General features: G+C 55.0%; 1 protein-coding gene and 1 non-coding gene across 2 annotated transcripts; one reads left to right on the plus strand and one right to left on the minus strand.

Moving 5' to 3' along the window:
* Positions 1-2,321: 2,321 nt before the first annotated feature.
* HMOX1 (heme oxygenase 1) lies at positions 2,322-9,005 on the minus strand. Its single transcript, XM_059681681.1, has 5 exons — positions 8,787-9,005; positions 7,383-7,503; positions 5,070-5,561; positions 3,827-3,923; positions 2,322-2,922 (listed from the first exon to the last, which is right to left on the minus strand). The coding sequence occupies exons 1-5, from the start codon at positions 8,807-8,809 to the stop codon at positions 2,798-2,800; spliced, it is 858 nt and encodes a 285-aa protein (XP_059537664.1). The 5' UTR covers positions 8,810-9,005; the 3' UTR covers positions 2,322-2,797.
* A 3,381-nt stretch (positions 9,006-12,386) lies between these two features.
* On the plus strand, positions 12,387-12,493 carry LOC132228887 (U6 spliceosomal RNA). Its single transcript, XR_009451496.1, has one exon. It is a non-coding gene; the product is annotated as a U6 spliceosomal RNA (small nuclear RNA).
* The last annotated feature ends 257 nt before the right edge of the window (positions 12,494-12,750 follow it).

Genomic DNA, 12,750 nt, shown 5'->3' on the forward strand with positions numbered 1-12,750 from the left:
TAAATGGAAGATTTTAAATTATTTGGACGTGCTTAACATTTGCGAAAATTCACGATCAGATTCCCAACCTAGCTTGAAAAATAGGGAGATTTGGCAAAAATGGACGCATGCTCCAGCAGCAACAAGGGCTGCATAATCTCCCCCGTGTTTCGTTTCCATCCCCCAACACGAACTGGGAAGCACTTTTTTCTTTGCCACCACGTTCACACAAACATATGCTTATGAGGAGTGTTTACAATGTGTACTTTTACAGTGTATAAAAAAAGATATCAAACCCTGTCTGGTTTGGCTCAGTGGATAGAGCGTTGGCCTGTGGATTGAAGGGTCCCGGGTTCGATTCCAGTCAGGGGCACATGCCTGGGTTGTGGGCTCCATCTCCAGTCGGGGGTGTGCAGGAGGCAGCCAATCAGTGATTCTCTCATCATTGATGTTTCTACCTCGCTCTCCCTCTCCCTTCCTCTCTGAAATCAATAAAAATATATTTAAAATATATATATAACAAACGAATTTGAAATGGGCTTTTCTCACTGACTCTTCATGGAAGCCCCTCTGAGTGGACAGAGATGGAACTCGTTCTAGTTGAGAGCTCCTGAATTTCCCACAGAGTGAACAGAATGCAGATTATTCAGCCATTTCCCCATTAGTACAATCCCAGGTGGTTTCTCTCCACCCTGCCACCCCCCTTCCCGTCTTTGTCACCACAAACAATGAATGCCCATGCCCTTCAAGGAAAACCGGAGGCTGGGTCTTGGGTGCCTACCATGTACACACACATCTCATAAACAAACAGCGGCTGCTGGGCCTGGTCGCCCTTGGGAGCTTGTCATACCGTAAACATGAGTCCAGACTCCAGCCCGGCCACCTTTCCAAAACCAGAGCCTCCATCCAGGGTGGGGCCCAGGGCTCCCGGGGGTGTGGGGAGGGTTCTGATACCACCATCCGTCCGCAGACTGGTGTTGGGACACCGCTGGGCCCTCCCACCAGCTGTGGGAGGGAGGTGTGTTATTATTTTGCCAGTAAACAAAAGGAGACTAAGTGATTTGTCCAAGGTTCCGCACTTAGTGACAAAGCAGGGGCAGGGACAAAGGACCTGCTAATTCCCAGTCCTTGCGTACTGGTTTTTCTTATTTATTGATTTATTTGCTTTTATTGATTTCAGAGAGGAAGGGAGAGGGAGTTAGAAACATCAGTGATGAGAGAATCATTGATCAGCTGCCTCCTGCATGCCCCCCCCGCCCCCCGCTCCCCTCTGCCCCCCCCACACACACACACACACACACAACCCAGGCATGTGCCCTTGACTGGAATCAAACCCTGGACCCTTCAGTCCACAGGCCGACACTCTATCCACTAGGGCTCACGTACTAGTTTCTAAGGGAGTGCCTTGTCCCCTGCGCTCCCCAAGACCCCTTCAGCAAAAGGCTTTCCCTCTCCCAGATGGGGGCGGGGGCTGCATTTGTAATATTCCAGTGGCTTTGGGGACTTTGGGAAAGGCTTGGGTTATGGATGGAGCTGGGCAGACAGGCGTAAACCCTTCCTAACCCTCAGAACATGGTAGCTCTCCTCAGATTTGCTGTGAGAATTCAATCAGATGACATAGGTGAGGTGACGGGCAGTACAAGGCTCACTTAGCAAGAACTCAAAACCCTGGTTGCAGGGGGGTAGGGGAGGCCAGGGGATTGTCAAGGGCAGGGGGGAAAAAAGGACACATATGTAATACCCTTTGTAATACTTCAAGCAATAAAACAATAAAATAAAAAACCCTGGTCGCCCTTGTTTCATTATGTACAGTGTTAGCATGTCACATGCATCCTACTTGCTTCTCGAGACAGGCAGGCGAGGCCTGTTTTCATGCTACAGGTAACAGAACTGAGCCCGCAGAGAGGTTCATGACTAACCTTAAAAGCAGAGCTATGAAGCAGAGCAGCAGGGACTTCAACCCAGGGTCTCGCCGGGTCCCTAAGATTCCCAGTACAGGACTCGGACCGTATCCCAGAACCCACTCGTGTCAGCCTAAGAGGGCGAGCCCATCCTCAGTCCAGGGAGCCTTGCATCAAGCAGGGTTCACCAGAGTTGCCCACCAACTGCTTGAAGCTCACCCACCAACACTCAGAACAGAAAACATCCAAACCAGCCCATACCACCCACACCGTCATCCCCGCTCCCCGCTTCAAGTCACAAGTGAGGGAAAGGCCCGTTCCCCAAGGGGCACAGAGCCAAGAACAACACTTCACGTGACTATCAGGCAATGCAGTTTATTATTCACAACGTTAGAGACCAAGGCCACAGTGCTGTTAAACACCTCCTCCAGCACCCAACCACCCCACCCCCAAACCCACCCCACCCTGCTATTATAACAGAACACAACAAAATGCCACAGGCAGGCTGAGCTGGGAACAAAAGCAGCTCCAACAAAAACAAGACCAACACAAGACACAACATCCTGGCACATTGCTATGAAAAGTGCCCACAGGGCAACGGTCATGGCAGGTCAACAAGCAGACCGTTGGGCGGTTGCTACTTCTGGCCACGTCTTCTGGGCTCTGCTGCAGGAACGGGGAGGGGGGGAGGGGGTGTCTGAGGGCCCGGCAGGATCCCTTGGTCCATTATGGAAGTTCAGGTCATCGGCTGGATGTGCTTTTGGTTGGGAAGACGGCGCCGACTCCTTCCTCCCTGCCAGAGAGGGGAGCATGGGGGTGCGGGAGGAGCGGACAGCTCCCCATGCCCACGGGATCTGCCCTCTCTAGAAAGAGGGCCCTCCGCTCTAGTCCATGGCCCAGGAGCCAACGCGCTGCATTCACATGGCGTAAAGCCCCATGGCAACCGTTGCCACCAGAAAGCTGAGTGTGAGGACCCATCGGATGAGTGGTGCCTGGGAGAAGACACTGGGCTTCCCTCTGGGGGTCTCCGTGGGCGTCAAGTCTGAAAGAGAAAAGGGGTTCATGTCAACAACAGGTGGACAGAGGTGGGGTGTTTGAGTTCACAGAAACACAGCGGAGGGGTGTCAGCAGTCTCCAATGCAGTCCCCCTCAATGCCAGGATTCTGCTAGAACACAAACCAGTGGCCCTCTAGCCACTGCTTGAATACCTCCAAAGACAGGGGGCTCACTACTCCTCCGAGCTGTCTATTATTGCCCTTTCAACCAGCTGACACTGTGAGACCATGCCCTCCAGGGGTACTCCAAGGGAGCACACTTTGAGAACTGGTGCCTTAAGGCAATGTCGCCTCATCCCACCAGGCGGCCAATCCTATAGGGACTGGCATGTTCCAACGCTTCCAGGCACAGGTCCAACAGAGAGGGCCACGTGGTCCTGGCGCACATGGGAAAGCCACAGGGCAGGTGGGTTAGGGTGGCACCAAGCACGCGGGGAGCTTCCCCTGAGCCTCCGAGGCACACGAGGGACTAACACTCAGCAAGACCCCACGGTTACAGTTACGTGTCTTCCTAGCGTCCCAGGGCAGGGGAACAGCTGGGAGTGGTCGCAGACTCCCCGCCCCCCATCAGGGGTCTCTGTTCAGGAATCACTACAGGGCCGCAAAGGAACCCAAATCAACCGAGGAAGGCTTTGCCCCTGACGTCGGAGGGTCCTCTGTGTGCAAGTCTCCACTTCAGGGCCAATGAACTAGAACTAACTCAGCTGCCCTTGGTTTCAGGGATGGGGAAACTGAGGTAGGGGGAGCTTACACGGCTTGCCCAGCGTCACACACCGAAGGCTGACCTCTTGCCCTTTGGCCTGCACCCCACTTTTTGTTTAAAACATTCAGAAGACGGAAGAGTCAAGAGATACCAGAGCCCAGGAGACGCCGCTGCCCGGAGGCCCTCACCTTGCGTCCCGCTGCCGGCCCGCCGGCGAAGGCCGGGCTGCGAGGGGCTCTGGTCCTCAGCTTTCCGGGGCAGCAGCTCCTGCAGCTCCTCAAACAGCTGGAAGACAGAGACGCGTGTCAGGGAGGGATGGCACTAGCCCAGCTGCCGGGGGATTGGGAATCTTGCTAAGAAATATTGAGGACAAAACCCCTAAGAAAAACATGGACTGTTCGTGTACCTTTCCTCCAGCTTAAGAGATAAGATGTCACAAGTGCATTTCACTGGCTTGACTGCCTGCTCTTCTCCAAATGCTCCCCAACACCCATCCTGGACCGAGGGTGCCCTGTCGCCATTCCGGGCCTTCGTGTCTATGCCGCCTGCTTTCCTCACGACTCTGTGAGTCCCCCTGCGAAAGCTTGTTTCACGGGGGTGTTCGCAACGAGGAAGCCGCAGCTCCTACAGGTGAAGTCCCTGGACCCAGGCTAACCACGGGATCAGGGGGCAAGAGCCAGCCCTCCGACGGGCTTTGGCTCAAAATCCCATCCTCCTCCAACCCCTCTCTCTCTGAGAGACATGGATTTCCTTGGAGGATCCACCGACCAGGTTTGGTTTGCTGTTTGGGGGACTGCAAGGAAGGAGCAGGGAGCCAGGAGACCTTGAGCTAGGAGTCCCGTCCCCAGAGCGCCTCCAGGTGGGGGAGAGCGACAGGACTGTACAACATCCAGGCTAGGAGGAACCTCACCCCCACCCGGGACACCCCCCACCTCAGTGTCCACAAACCCCTCCTGCCAGGCTTTCCTCAAAGCCCACCTTCCCCAGGACTTGAGGCACTTCCTGGCTGGGCGGACAGGCCCCAGGTCAGAGGCCACATCTGGGGCACCTATAACCTCTGCAGTGCCAACCTGGCAACACTCAACTTGAGTGTGTCAGTCCTACAACTGTGACGCCGATGCCCCCACGAGAACAGCAGCTAGCATCAGAGGGCTGCCTCTGCGCTGGCCCCGCGATGGCGACTTTACTGGTGTAAACTCATTTATCCCTCACAACTCTAAGAGGCAGGCACAATGACCCACTCATTTTACAGATGGGGAAACTGAGCTGGGGATTAAGGGACTTGCCTAAGTAAGTGGCAGAACGAGAACCCAGGCTTCCGAGTCTGGTAACTCTCTACCCTCCAAAATCGCGCCACCCCCGCCCGCAACCCCACCTCCGATATAACAGAGCAACAAACTGGAGTCAAGCCCTGGGCCGCCAGACCCTCACCTGAATGTTGAGCAGGAAGGCGGTCTTGGCCTCTTCGATGATCCTCCCCTTGACCTCAGGCGTCATCTCCAGAGAGTTCATGCGGGAGCGGTACAGCTGCTTGAACTTGGTGGCGCTGTCGATGTTGGGGAAGGTGAAGAAGGCCAGGCCCTCGCCGGAGCTGGGCAGGTCCAAGGCCTTCTGGGCAATCTTCTTGAGCACCTGGCCCCCCGACAGGTCGCCCAGGTAGCGGGTGTAGGCGTGGGCCACCAGCAGCTCGGGCTGCCTGCGCCCCACCTCTTGGAGTCGCTGCCCGTAGCGCCTGGTGGCCTGTGTGTAGGGGATGGTCTCCTGCCAGTCGGGCCCGTACCAGAAGGTCAAGTCCTGCTCCAGGGCCGCCCTGCGGTGCAGCTCTTCCGGGAAGTAGAGGGGGGCGTAGACCGGGTTCTCCTTGTTGCGCTCAATCTCCTCCTCCAGGGCCTTGTAGATGTGATACAGGGAGGCCATCACCAGCTGAAACCAGAGAGAGCAGGTCAGGACTCCCATCCCAACAGCAGCCCCCACTCCTCCCCAGGCTGGGCTCCCACCTCCTGCCTGCCCCTCCGACCTCCCCACACTGATCACACACAAGAAACTGATGACACACTTCCTGAGCCTAAAGCCTTTTTACCCCCCTGGGTAAACACATGGCCTCACTTAATCCTCACAAAAACTCAGGAGTTGCTATCCCCATTTTACAGAAAAGCAAACTAAGGCTCAGAGAGGGTATGAGATGTGGAGGTTGCACAGCCGGTAAGAAACGACAAGCCCAGATGCTGCTAGGAAGCCATGCTGGCTCTGAGCAAGGGGATGCCTGAATGAAAGCACGTACAAGGGACGCAGGTACCTCTACCTTTGACCTCTGGGTGGCCGGCTGCAGGGCCCCATTCTCCCTCCTGGAGGCTCACTCCGAACCCCACCACCTCTGGCTGCTGGGCTGGGGTGACACGCCCAGTGTACCTTGGCTGGGGAATTCCTGTTACACATAATACTCTAGCTGTGTGACCATGGGTGAGCCACTCTCCCTCTCTGGGAGATCTGAGGTCCGAGTGACTGCAAGTCAGGCCTTGGTCCCCACCCCCTGCAAAGGGAATAATCCTAAATGATGGAGCAGGACGACACAGGTAAAGCACTGGGCGCAGCCTGGCACGCAGGTGCAGCCTGGCACTCAGCACTGGAATTGGAGGCCGTGGCAATGCATGCCACCTCCTTCAGCACACCCTATGCGAGCACTGGGTCCTCTCGCGGACTTCGTGCCCACTTTGAACTAGTGGCTTAGCGGTAAGACTGAAATCTCCAAGGGGTAGGGGCGCTGCGGGTGGGGTATTCCAGCAGTCACTCCCTGCACCTGCTGCCCCAGCCCCTTAACAGCAACTGGGTGTAAGTCATCTTTTTGATGCGGAAGAGGGAACAAGAGCTAGAGCCAGCATTCACAGGATGGAGGCAAGGGCCCCAACCCACCCACAACTGCTTGTTAAATCCCCCTTCCTTCGCTGGGGCACCTCTGAGGCTGGGAGTGGGGGAAGGCCCAGGTTGCAAAAGGGAGGGGTGCCAGGAGTGGCGGGATGAAGCTCCCCCACCCTCTATGTTCAGCCTGAACAAGCCCTTCCTCGTGCTGATGCTTTAACACTAGGCACTTGTCTGGTTCTTTGTCAAGTGTGTCCTATTTGCATGAATTGCACAACTGTGCTGGGAATTAGCAAAGTCGGTGTCGGCCATAAAGGGAGAGCTTAAGAAAACCCAATTCACAGCTGAGGGACAAGTTTCTTAGGGAGGTGAAGGTGAGGTGTCCACAGTCTGTTAGGAAATGGTGGAGCCAGGGCTCGAACCTGTACTGCCCCTTGCCTTCCAGGAAGATTAGAATTAAGTCAGGACACAAGCTCTGAAATGAGACCTACCTTGGTTTGACTTTGGCCTTTCCTATGTACTTACTGGCCGTGTGACCGTCTATTAATTACTTAACCTCTCTGAGCCTTCCCTTCCTTATCTTCCTTTTCAGGGTTGAGGCACGAATTAGATACCAAGTGTGTAAAATGCCCAGCTTGGAAAAGGTGCTCAGTTGATGGCACTACTTGCCCCAGCCCCTCCACAATGCTATGTAGCAGGCTATGAATTTGCTGTGTGACCTTGCGGTAGTCACCTCCCCTCTCTGAGCCTCAATGTCATCATCTATAAAATGATCCTCTCAGACATTCCTATCTGGTCCCTCAGCATCCCTAGTCCCAGTCCCACTGAAACACCTGCCTGAGCCTTGGGCACACCCACACCTGTCATACCCTCCACCAGGACACATACCTTAAAGCCTTCTCGAGTCACCTGGCCCTTCTGAAAGTTCCTCATGAACTCGGCATTCTCTGCCTGGGTGTGCACCTCCTTGGTGGCCTCCTTCAGGGCCTCTGACAAATCCTGGGGCATGCTGCAGAGGGAGGGGAGGGAGGGTGAACAACGGGGTGGCTATGAGCAGGGTTCTACCAGAGGCTGAGCTCTGAGGGTGCCCCGCTTCTCCACAGAAATAAGCCCAGCCTCCCATCTATCTAATCCACAGGCCACATTCCCAGCTGCCTTAAGATGCAGGCCCATAGCCCTGGCAGGGTAGCTCAGGTGGTTAGAGGGTCATCCGGATACGCCCAAGGCTGTGGGTTTGATCCACACGGTCAGGGCACATACAAGAATCACCCAAGGAATGCCTCAGTAAGTGGAACAACAAATCAATGTTTCTCCCTTCCCCCTTCCTCTCGCTCTCAAATCAATCAATAAATTTTAAAAATGTAAAAAAAAAATAAAAAAAAAAAAGATGCAAGCCCATCAACACTCTTCAGTCAGTAAGAGACATTGTACTATGGTCCCCAAACCAAGGGGGAATCCTGGCAGTTATCCTAAGGAAAGGGAAGAGGAGGCAGCACAACCCCGGAAGCGGCAGCAGGGGGCAGGCTGAGCGCTGTACTCAGTGTCTGATTGCGCTGATGGGCTTTTAGAGCCGAGATTAAACTCATTTATTTTGTTGAGATTTCAGGTCCAAATCTCATTACCTACCCCCTGTAATATACTCATTATAAAATACTTCCTGTGTTAAAATGCCCGAGTAAAGCTGTGCTTTACTAAAAATAAAATAAAAAGTTTCTTTCTGGGAGCTTTTCTGTGGTGTGTCTGTACTTATTTCCCACTGAATGGCCATTTCTCCTTTCTCTCCCACCTGCACCCCTTCCAGGAAACAAACACCCCCGTTCCGCGCATGCAGATCAGATCCTTGGGAGAAGGGACGGAGCCAGAGGGACAGATGACCAAGGTTCCGATCCCAGCCGGACACCTGCTGGCGGAGCGACCCTGGGCTTGCTGCGTCCTCGGCTGTGAATGGGGACACCGTGGCCACAGCGGTGTCTGACAGCTGGTGGGAGGGGGGCTGGGCCCACACAGCCAAGCCCCGCAGCCCGAGGGGCCCGAGGTGACCAAGCAGAGACACCTCTGAGCACACGCGAAAGTGCAAATACTAACAACGAAGCTGGACGCCGTAGCAACACTCCCAGGGGTCACCCACGTCTCGCGCCAGGGCGCGGGCCTGTTAGTCACCTTCCAGCCTCCAACTCACTCCCGGGTACAGAGAGGACCGGCGCCCAGACCCTCCTCGCCCCCAACCCCGGGACCGACCGGCGGCTCAGCGCGTGGCTCCGGTCCCGTCCCGGTCCCCCTCCCAGTGCTTGCCTGTCGGGCTGCGGGCGCTCCATCTGGGCGGCTAGGCTCACTCGGTCCTGGTTCGGGATCGGCTCGGGACTGGCTCCGACGGCGCTGGCTCGGGACCGGCTCGGGACTGGCTCCGACGGCGCTGGCTCGGGACCGGCTCGGGACTGGCTCCGACGGCGCTGGCTCGGGACCGGCTCGGGACTGGCTCCGACGTCTGGAGGCGGCGGCAGAAGGCGAGCGACTGACTGTGCCGAGCCCGGCGGCGCGGTCCATTTATGCCCGGAGGCGGGGTCACGTGGCTTCCGCCCCACAGCTGATCCCGTTTCTGGCGCCGCAGAGCAACACCCTCGCTCGCCCGCCCTGCCCGCGCCCAGGCTGGCACGGGGGGGCGGGGGGGAGAGAGGGGGGACAGCGATCACATGAGCCTTGGCAAACAAAGCAAAGCTTTTAGAAAGAGAACGTAAAAACAAATAAAATGCTCATCTGGAAATCTGAGTAGTTGTGTGTGATTTTGCTCCTTCCAAACGCCATCCCCCCGACCCCCCAGGGATGGGGCTTGAGGCCCCCCAGGAGTCCGAGGGTTCCAGAGAGCTGGGAGGAAGCGCGTCTCAGAGGTGGAGGCTGCTGGGCAGCATGGCTCCCCAGTGACCAGGGATGCCTAGCCCTCAGTCCAGGCTGCTTCTCATCCCAACCGGCAGCCCCGGGCTCGGCTGGAACAGACGCCCCCCACCCCCACCCCCACCCCCACCCCAGGGCAGAGGAGGCCAGGGCAGCGCGGCTGGTTCCGTCCTCTGTCCCGCTGCGGAGCTCGCAGCCCTCCCCCCTGCTTATTCAGCTTCCTGACTTCCCCTTTCCGCTCCTCAAGCCCAGGAATGACCCAGACGGTCTTCTCCTGCGATCTGCCAAACAAGCCCCCCTCCCCCGCCCCCATTCCACATCCTAATCCCAGAACCTGCGAATGTGTTACTCTCCAGGGCAAAAGGGATTTTGCAGATGTGAGTAAATTAACGACCTTGTAATGCGAGATTATCCTGGATTATCCAAGTGAGCCCAATGCAATCACAGAGTCCTTGTAAGAGGGGGGCTGCAGGGTTACCCACACAGAAGGGGGTGTGACAAGAGAAGCGGGGGCCAGGGAGAGAGGTCACTAGGCACTAGCAGGGGTGGGCAAACTTTTTGACTCAGGGCCACCATGGGTTCTTAAACTGGACCGGAGGGCCGGAACAAAAGCATGGATGGAGTGTTTGTGTGAACTAATATAAATTCAAAGTAAACATCATTACATAAAAGCGTATGGTCTTTTTTTTTTTTTAGTTTTATTCATTTCAAACGGGCCAGGATCCGGCCCGCGGGCCATAGTTTGCCCAGGGCTGCTAGGAGATGCTCCCTGCTGGCTTTGAAGGTGGAGTTAGGGGCCACCAGCCCAGAAAGCAGGCAGCCTCAGAAGCCAGAAAACGGGGAGCAAGTGGATTCTCCTCAGAACTCCAGGAGGAATGCAGCCCAGCCAGCCTAGGACTCTGACCTCCAGAGAATCTATTACATTAACACTGAATAGGTTAACAGACGCTGCGGATGAATTCAAGGTTACAGGTTTTAGAACCGGGAGGGCATCGTGGACTTTCTGGGTGGGCCCAGGCTAATCACATGCCCTCCTGTGAGTACAGAACTTTCCCTGGCAGTGGCAGGCAGAGAGATGGCGAGTGTGAGAGGACTCAGTGTTTGCAGTGTTACATCGGAGTCAAGGCAGGGCAGGCCCCAAGGTGGGACCAAGGTGGCAGCAGCTGGAGGTCAGCGTGGCTGGAGCCGAGAGGAGAGGGCAGGTGGGAGATGAGAGCAGGGAGAGACCGGACCGAGCCCACAGGGCCTGCACCAGGGCAAGGGCCTTCTGTGAGTGAGGGAGACTGCAGGGCTAAGGGGAGTGATGGGATATCACCAGTTTTCCTGGCGTCCGTGGTGAGACGGGGCTGAAGAAAGCCCTGGGCAGGAGGCTACCGGCTGCAGTAATCCGGGGGGAGATTGATGGAGGCTTGGACAGGGTGGGCTGAGAAGTGACCTAGGATAGCCCTATGCCAAAGGCAGAGGTGGCAAGAATTTGTGAATAGGGAGGGGGATGTGAGAGAGAATTGCACTCCAGGACAACGCCAGAGTTTGGGGGTCAACCGGCTGGGAAGACAGACTTGCCAGTTTACTGCGATGGGGGGAGACTCAGCAGCTCAGTGTCAGACAAATAAATGCTGAGATGTTTGGACAGGGGCTTGGCAAACAAGGTGGTAAACAGGAGTCTTTTGTCCTTTTCTAGAAGTTTCAACTTCCTCCTGCCTGCCTGGAAAGCTGCCCTTTCACCCACCAGAGGGAAGCTGAGGAGGCAGCCAGTGACTCAGCAAAATCCGCCTGGCTCCGCGAGTGCCCCCTCCCAACCGTGACACAGCAGAAATGCAGCTGCACGTGGCGAATGAGGAAATCTCGACTCAGCACTCCCGGCACCGCCTGCAGCCTGGAAAAAAAGAGAAGCGGTTTGGGCTGCAGGGAGGGGCCCGGTTGTGGCTCCAGAGCTTCTAAAAGTGAAAAGCAGAGGCGAGACCCCAGCTAAGGGGGAGTCTCTTGTTTCAGCTGGACGGTGTCCCGGGAAAATGGAGAGACCCCCTCCTGAGCACCCCTGATAAATGAGGTCACACAGGCTTCCCTGAGCCCACACAGACCCCAGAGGACATGCCTCGGACCCAGCAGGCAGGGACCTGGTGGCCATGGGCAGCCTAGATGGAGTGACAAGCCCCATTAGAAAACACCCCCAGACTCCAGACACCGGAGCTGCCTGGGTTGTCAGCAGGGTTGAAACCCTACCACAGACGGGGAAATGTTTGCTACACGTGTGACAGACAGAAGGTGAGCATCCCTCATGCAAGAGCTCCCGAAAGAAGTAAGACAGTCGCCAGGAAAGGTTGACTAACATTTAATATTGGTGTCAACGGAGGAAACATTTGTTAACGAAAAAAAAACCATTGAAACCTGTAAAGAATTTTTGTGAGTTTATTTGAGCCAAACTGTCGACATATGCTGGGAAGCAGAACCTCAACGAATTGAGATAGTGCTCCGGAGAATGGCAGGGTTACATCCGTAGTTATACATTGCAATCAAAGGAGGGACGTAGGTGGGTTACATAAAATTCATTGGAGGAGGGATAAAGCGAAGCGGGGAAACCTCTGGGATTGGATAAAAAGTAAAATAATGAACACATACTTAGGTGGGTGCAGGATCAATTCACATGATAAATGAAGGAATCTGCTGCATCTGTCCTGGGCCCAGCACACCTGGCTGTGCCCCAGGAGTTCCATAAAAAGAGAAGTCACAAGTTACCCAGATATTCCAAGGATATGTTATCTTAGATGCAAAAAGACAGATAGGCTCAGTTACGGTAAAGTGGGCCTTGTCAGTGAAGATATAGGCCTAGGGCGTAACTGCCCACCATAACTGCTTTCAGTTTCAGTTTAATTTCAGACCATCCTTTGTGGTTATTTCAGGTCTCTGAGTCTGCTAGGCTGCCACGCAGGCCTTCCCTGAGCTTGTCAGGTCAGCGTGTGGCCCCTTTCGTCCACACATTCAAACCTGTGAAGAATTTTTTGAGTGCTCACTTCGGCAGCACATGTACTGAAATTGGAACGATACAGAGACAATTAGCATGGCCCCTGCACAAGGATGACACACAAATCTGTGAAGTGGTCCATTTAAAAAAATACATATATTTTTTTAAATTTATTTTTAGTTTATTTGAGCCAAACATGACAATTGCCAGGAAGCAGAATCTCAACGGATTGCTCCAGAGAATGGCAATCAAAGGAGGAGACATGGTGGGTTACGTGAAATCTATTGGTGATAGATTAGCAAAGTGTGTTGGGGGGGAACCTCGGGATTGGATAAAAAGTAAAGTGATAGACATACTTCTTTTACTTAGATGGATGCAGTATAGTTAACAGTCAACAACGAACTC

This window comes from Myotis daubentonii, chromosome 2 (genome assembly GCF_963259705.1).
Source record: "Myotis daubentonii chromosome 2, mMyoDau2.1, whole genome shotgun sequence".
Taxonomy (NCBI): domain Eukaryota; kingdom Metazoa; phylum Chordata; class Mammalia; order Chiroptera; family Vespertilionidae; genus Myotis; species Myotis daubentonii.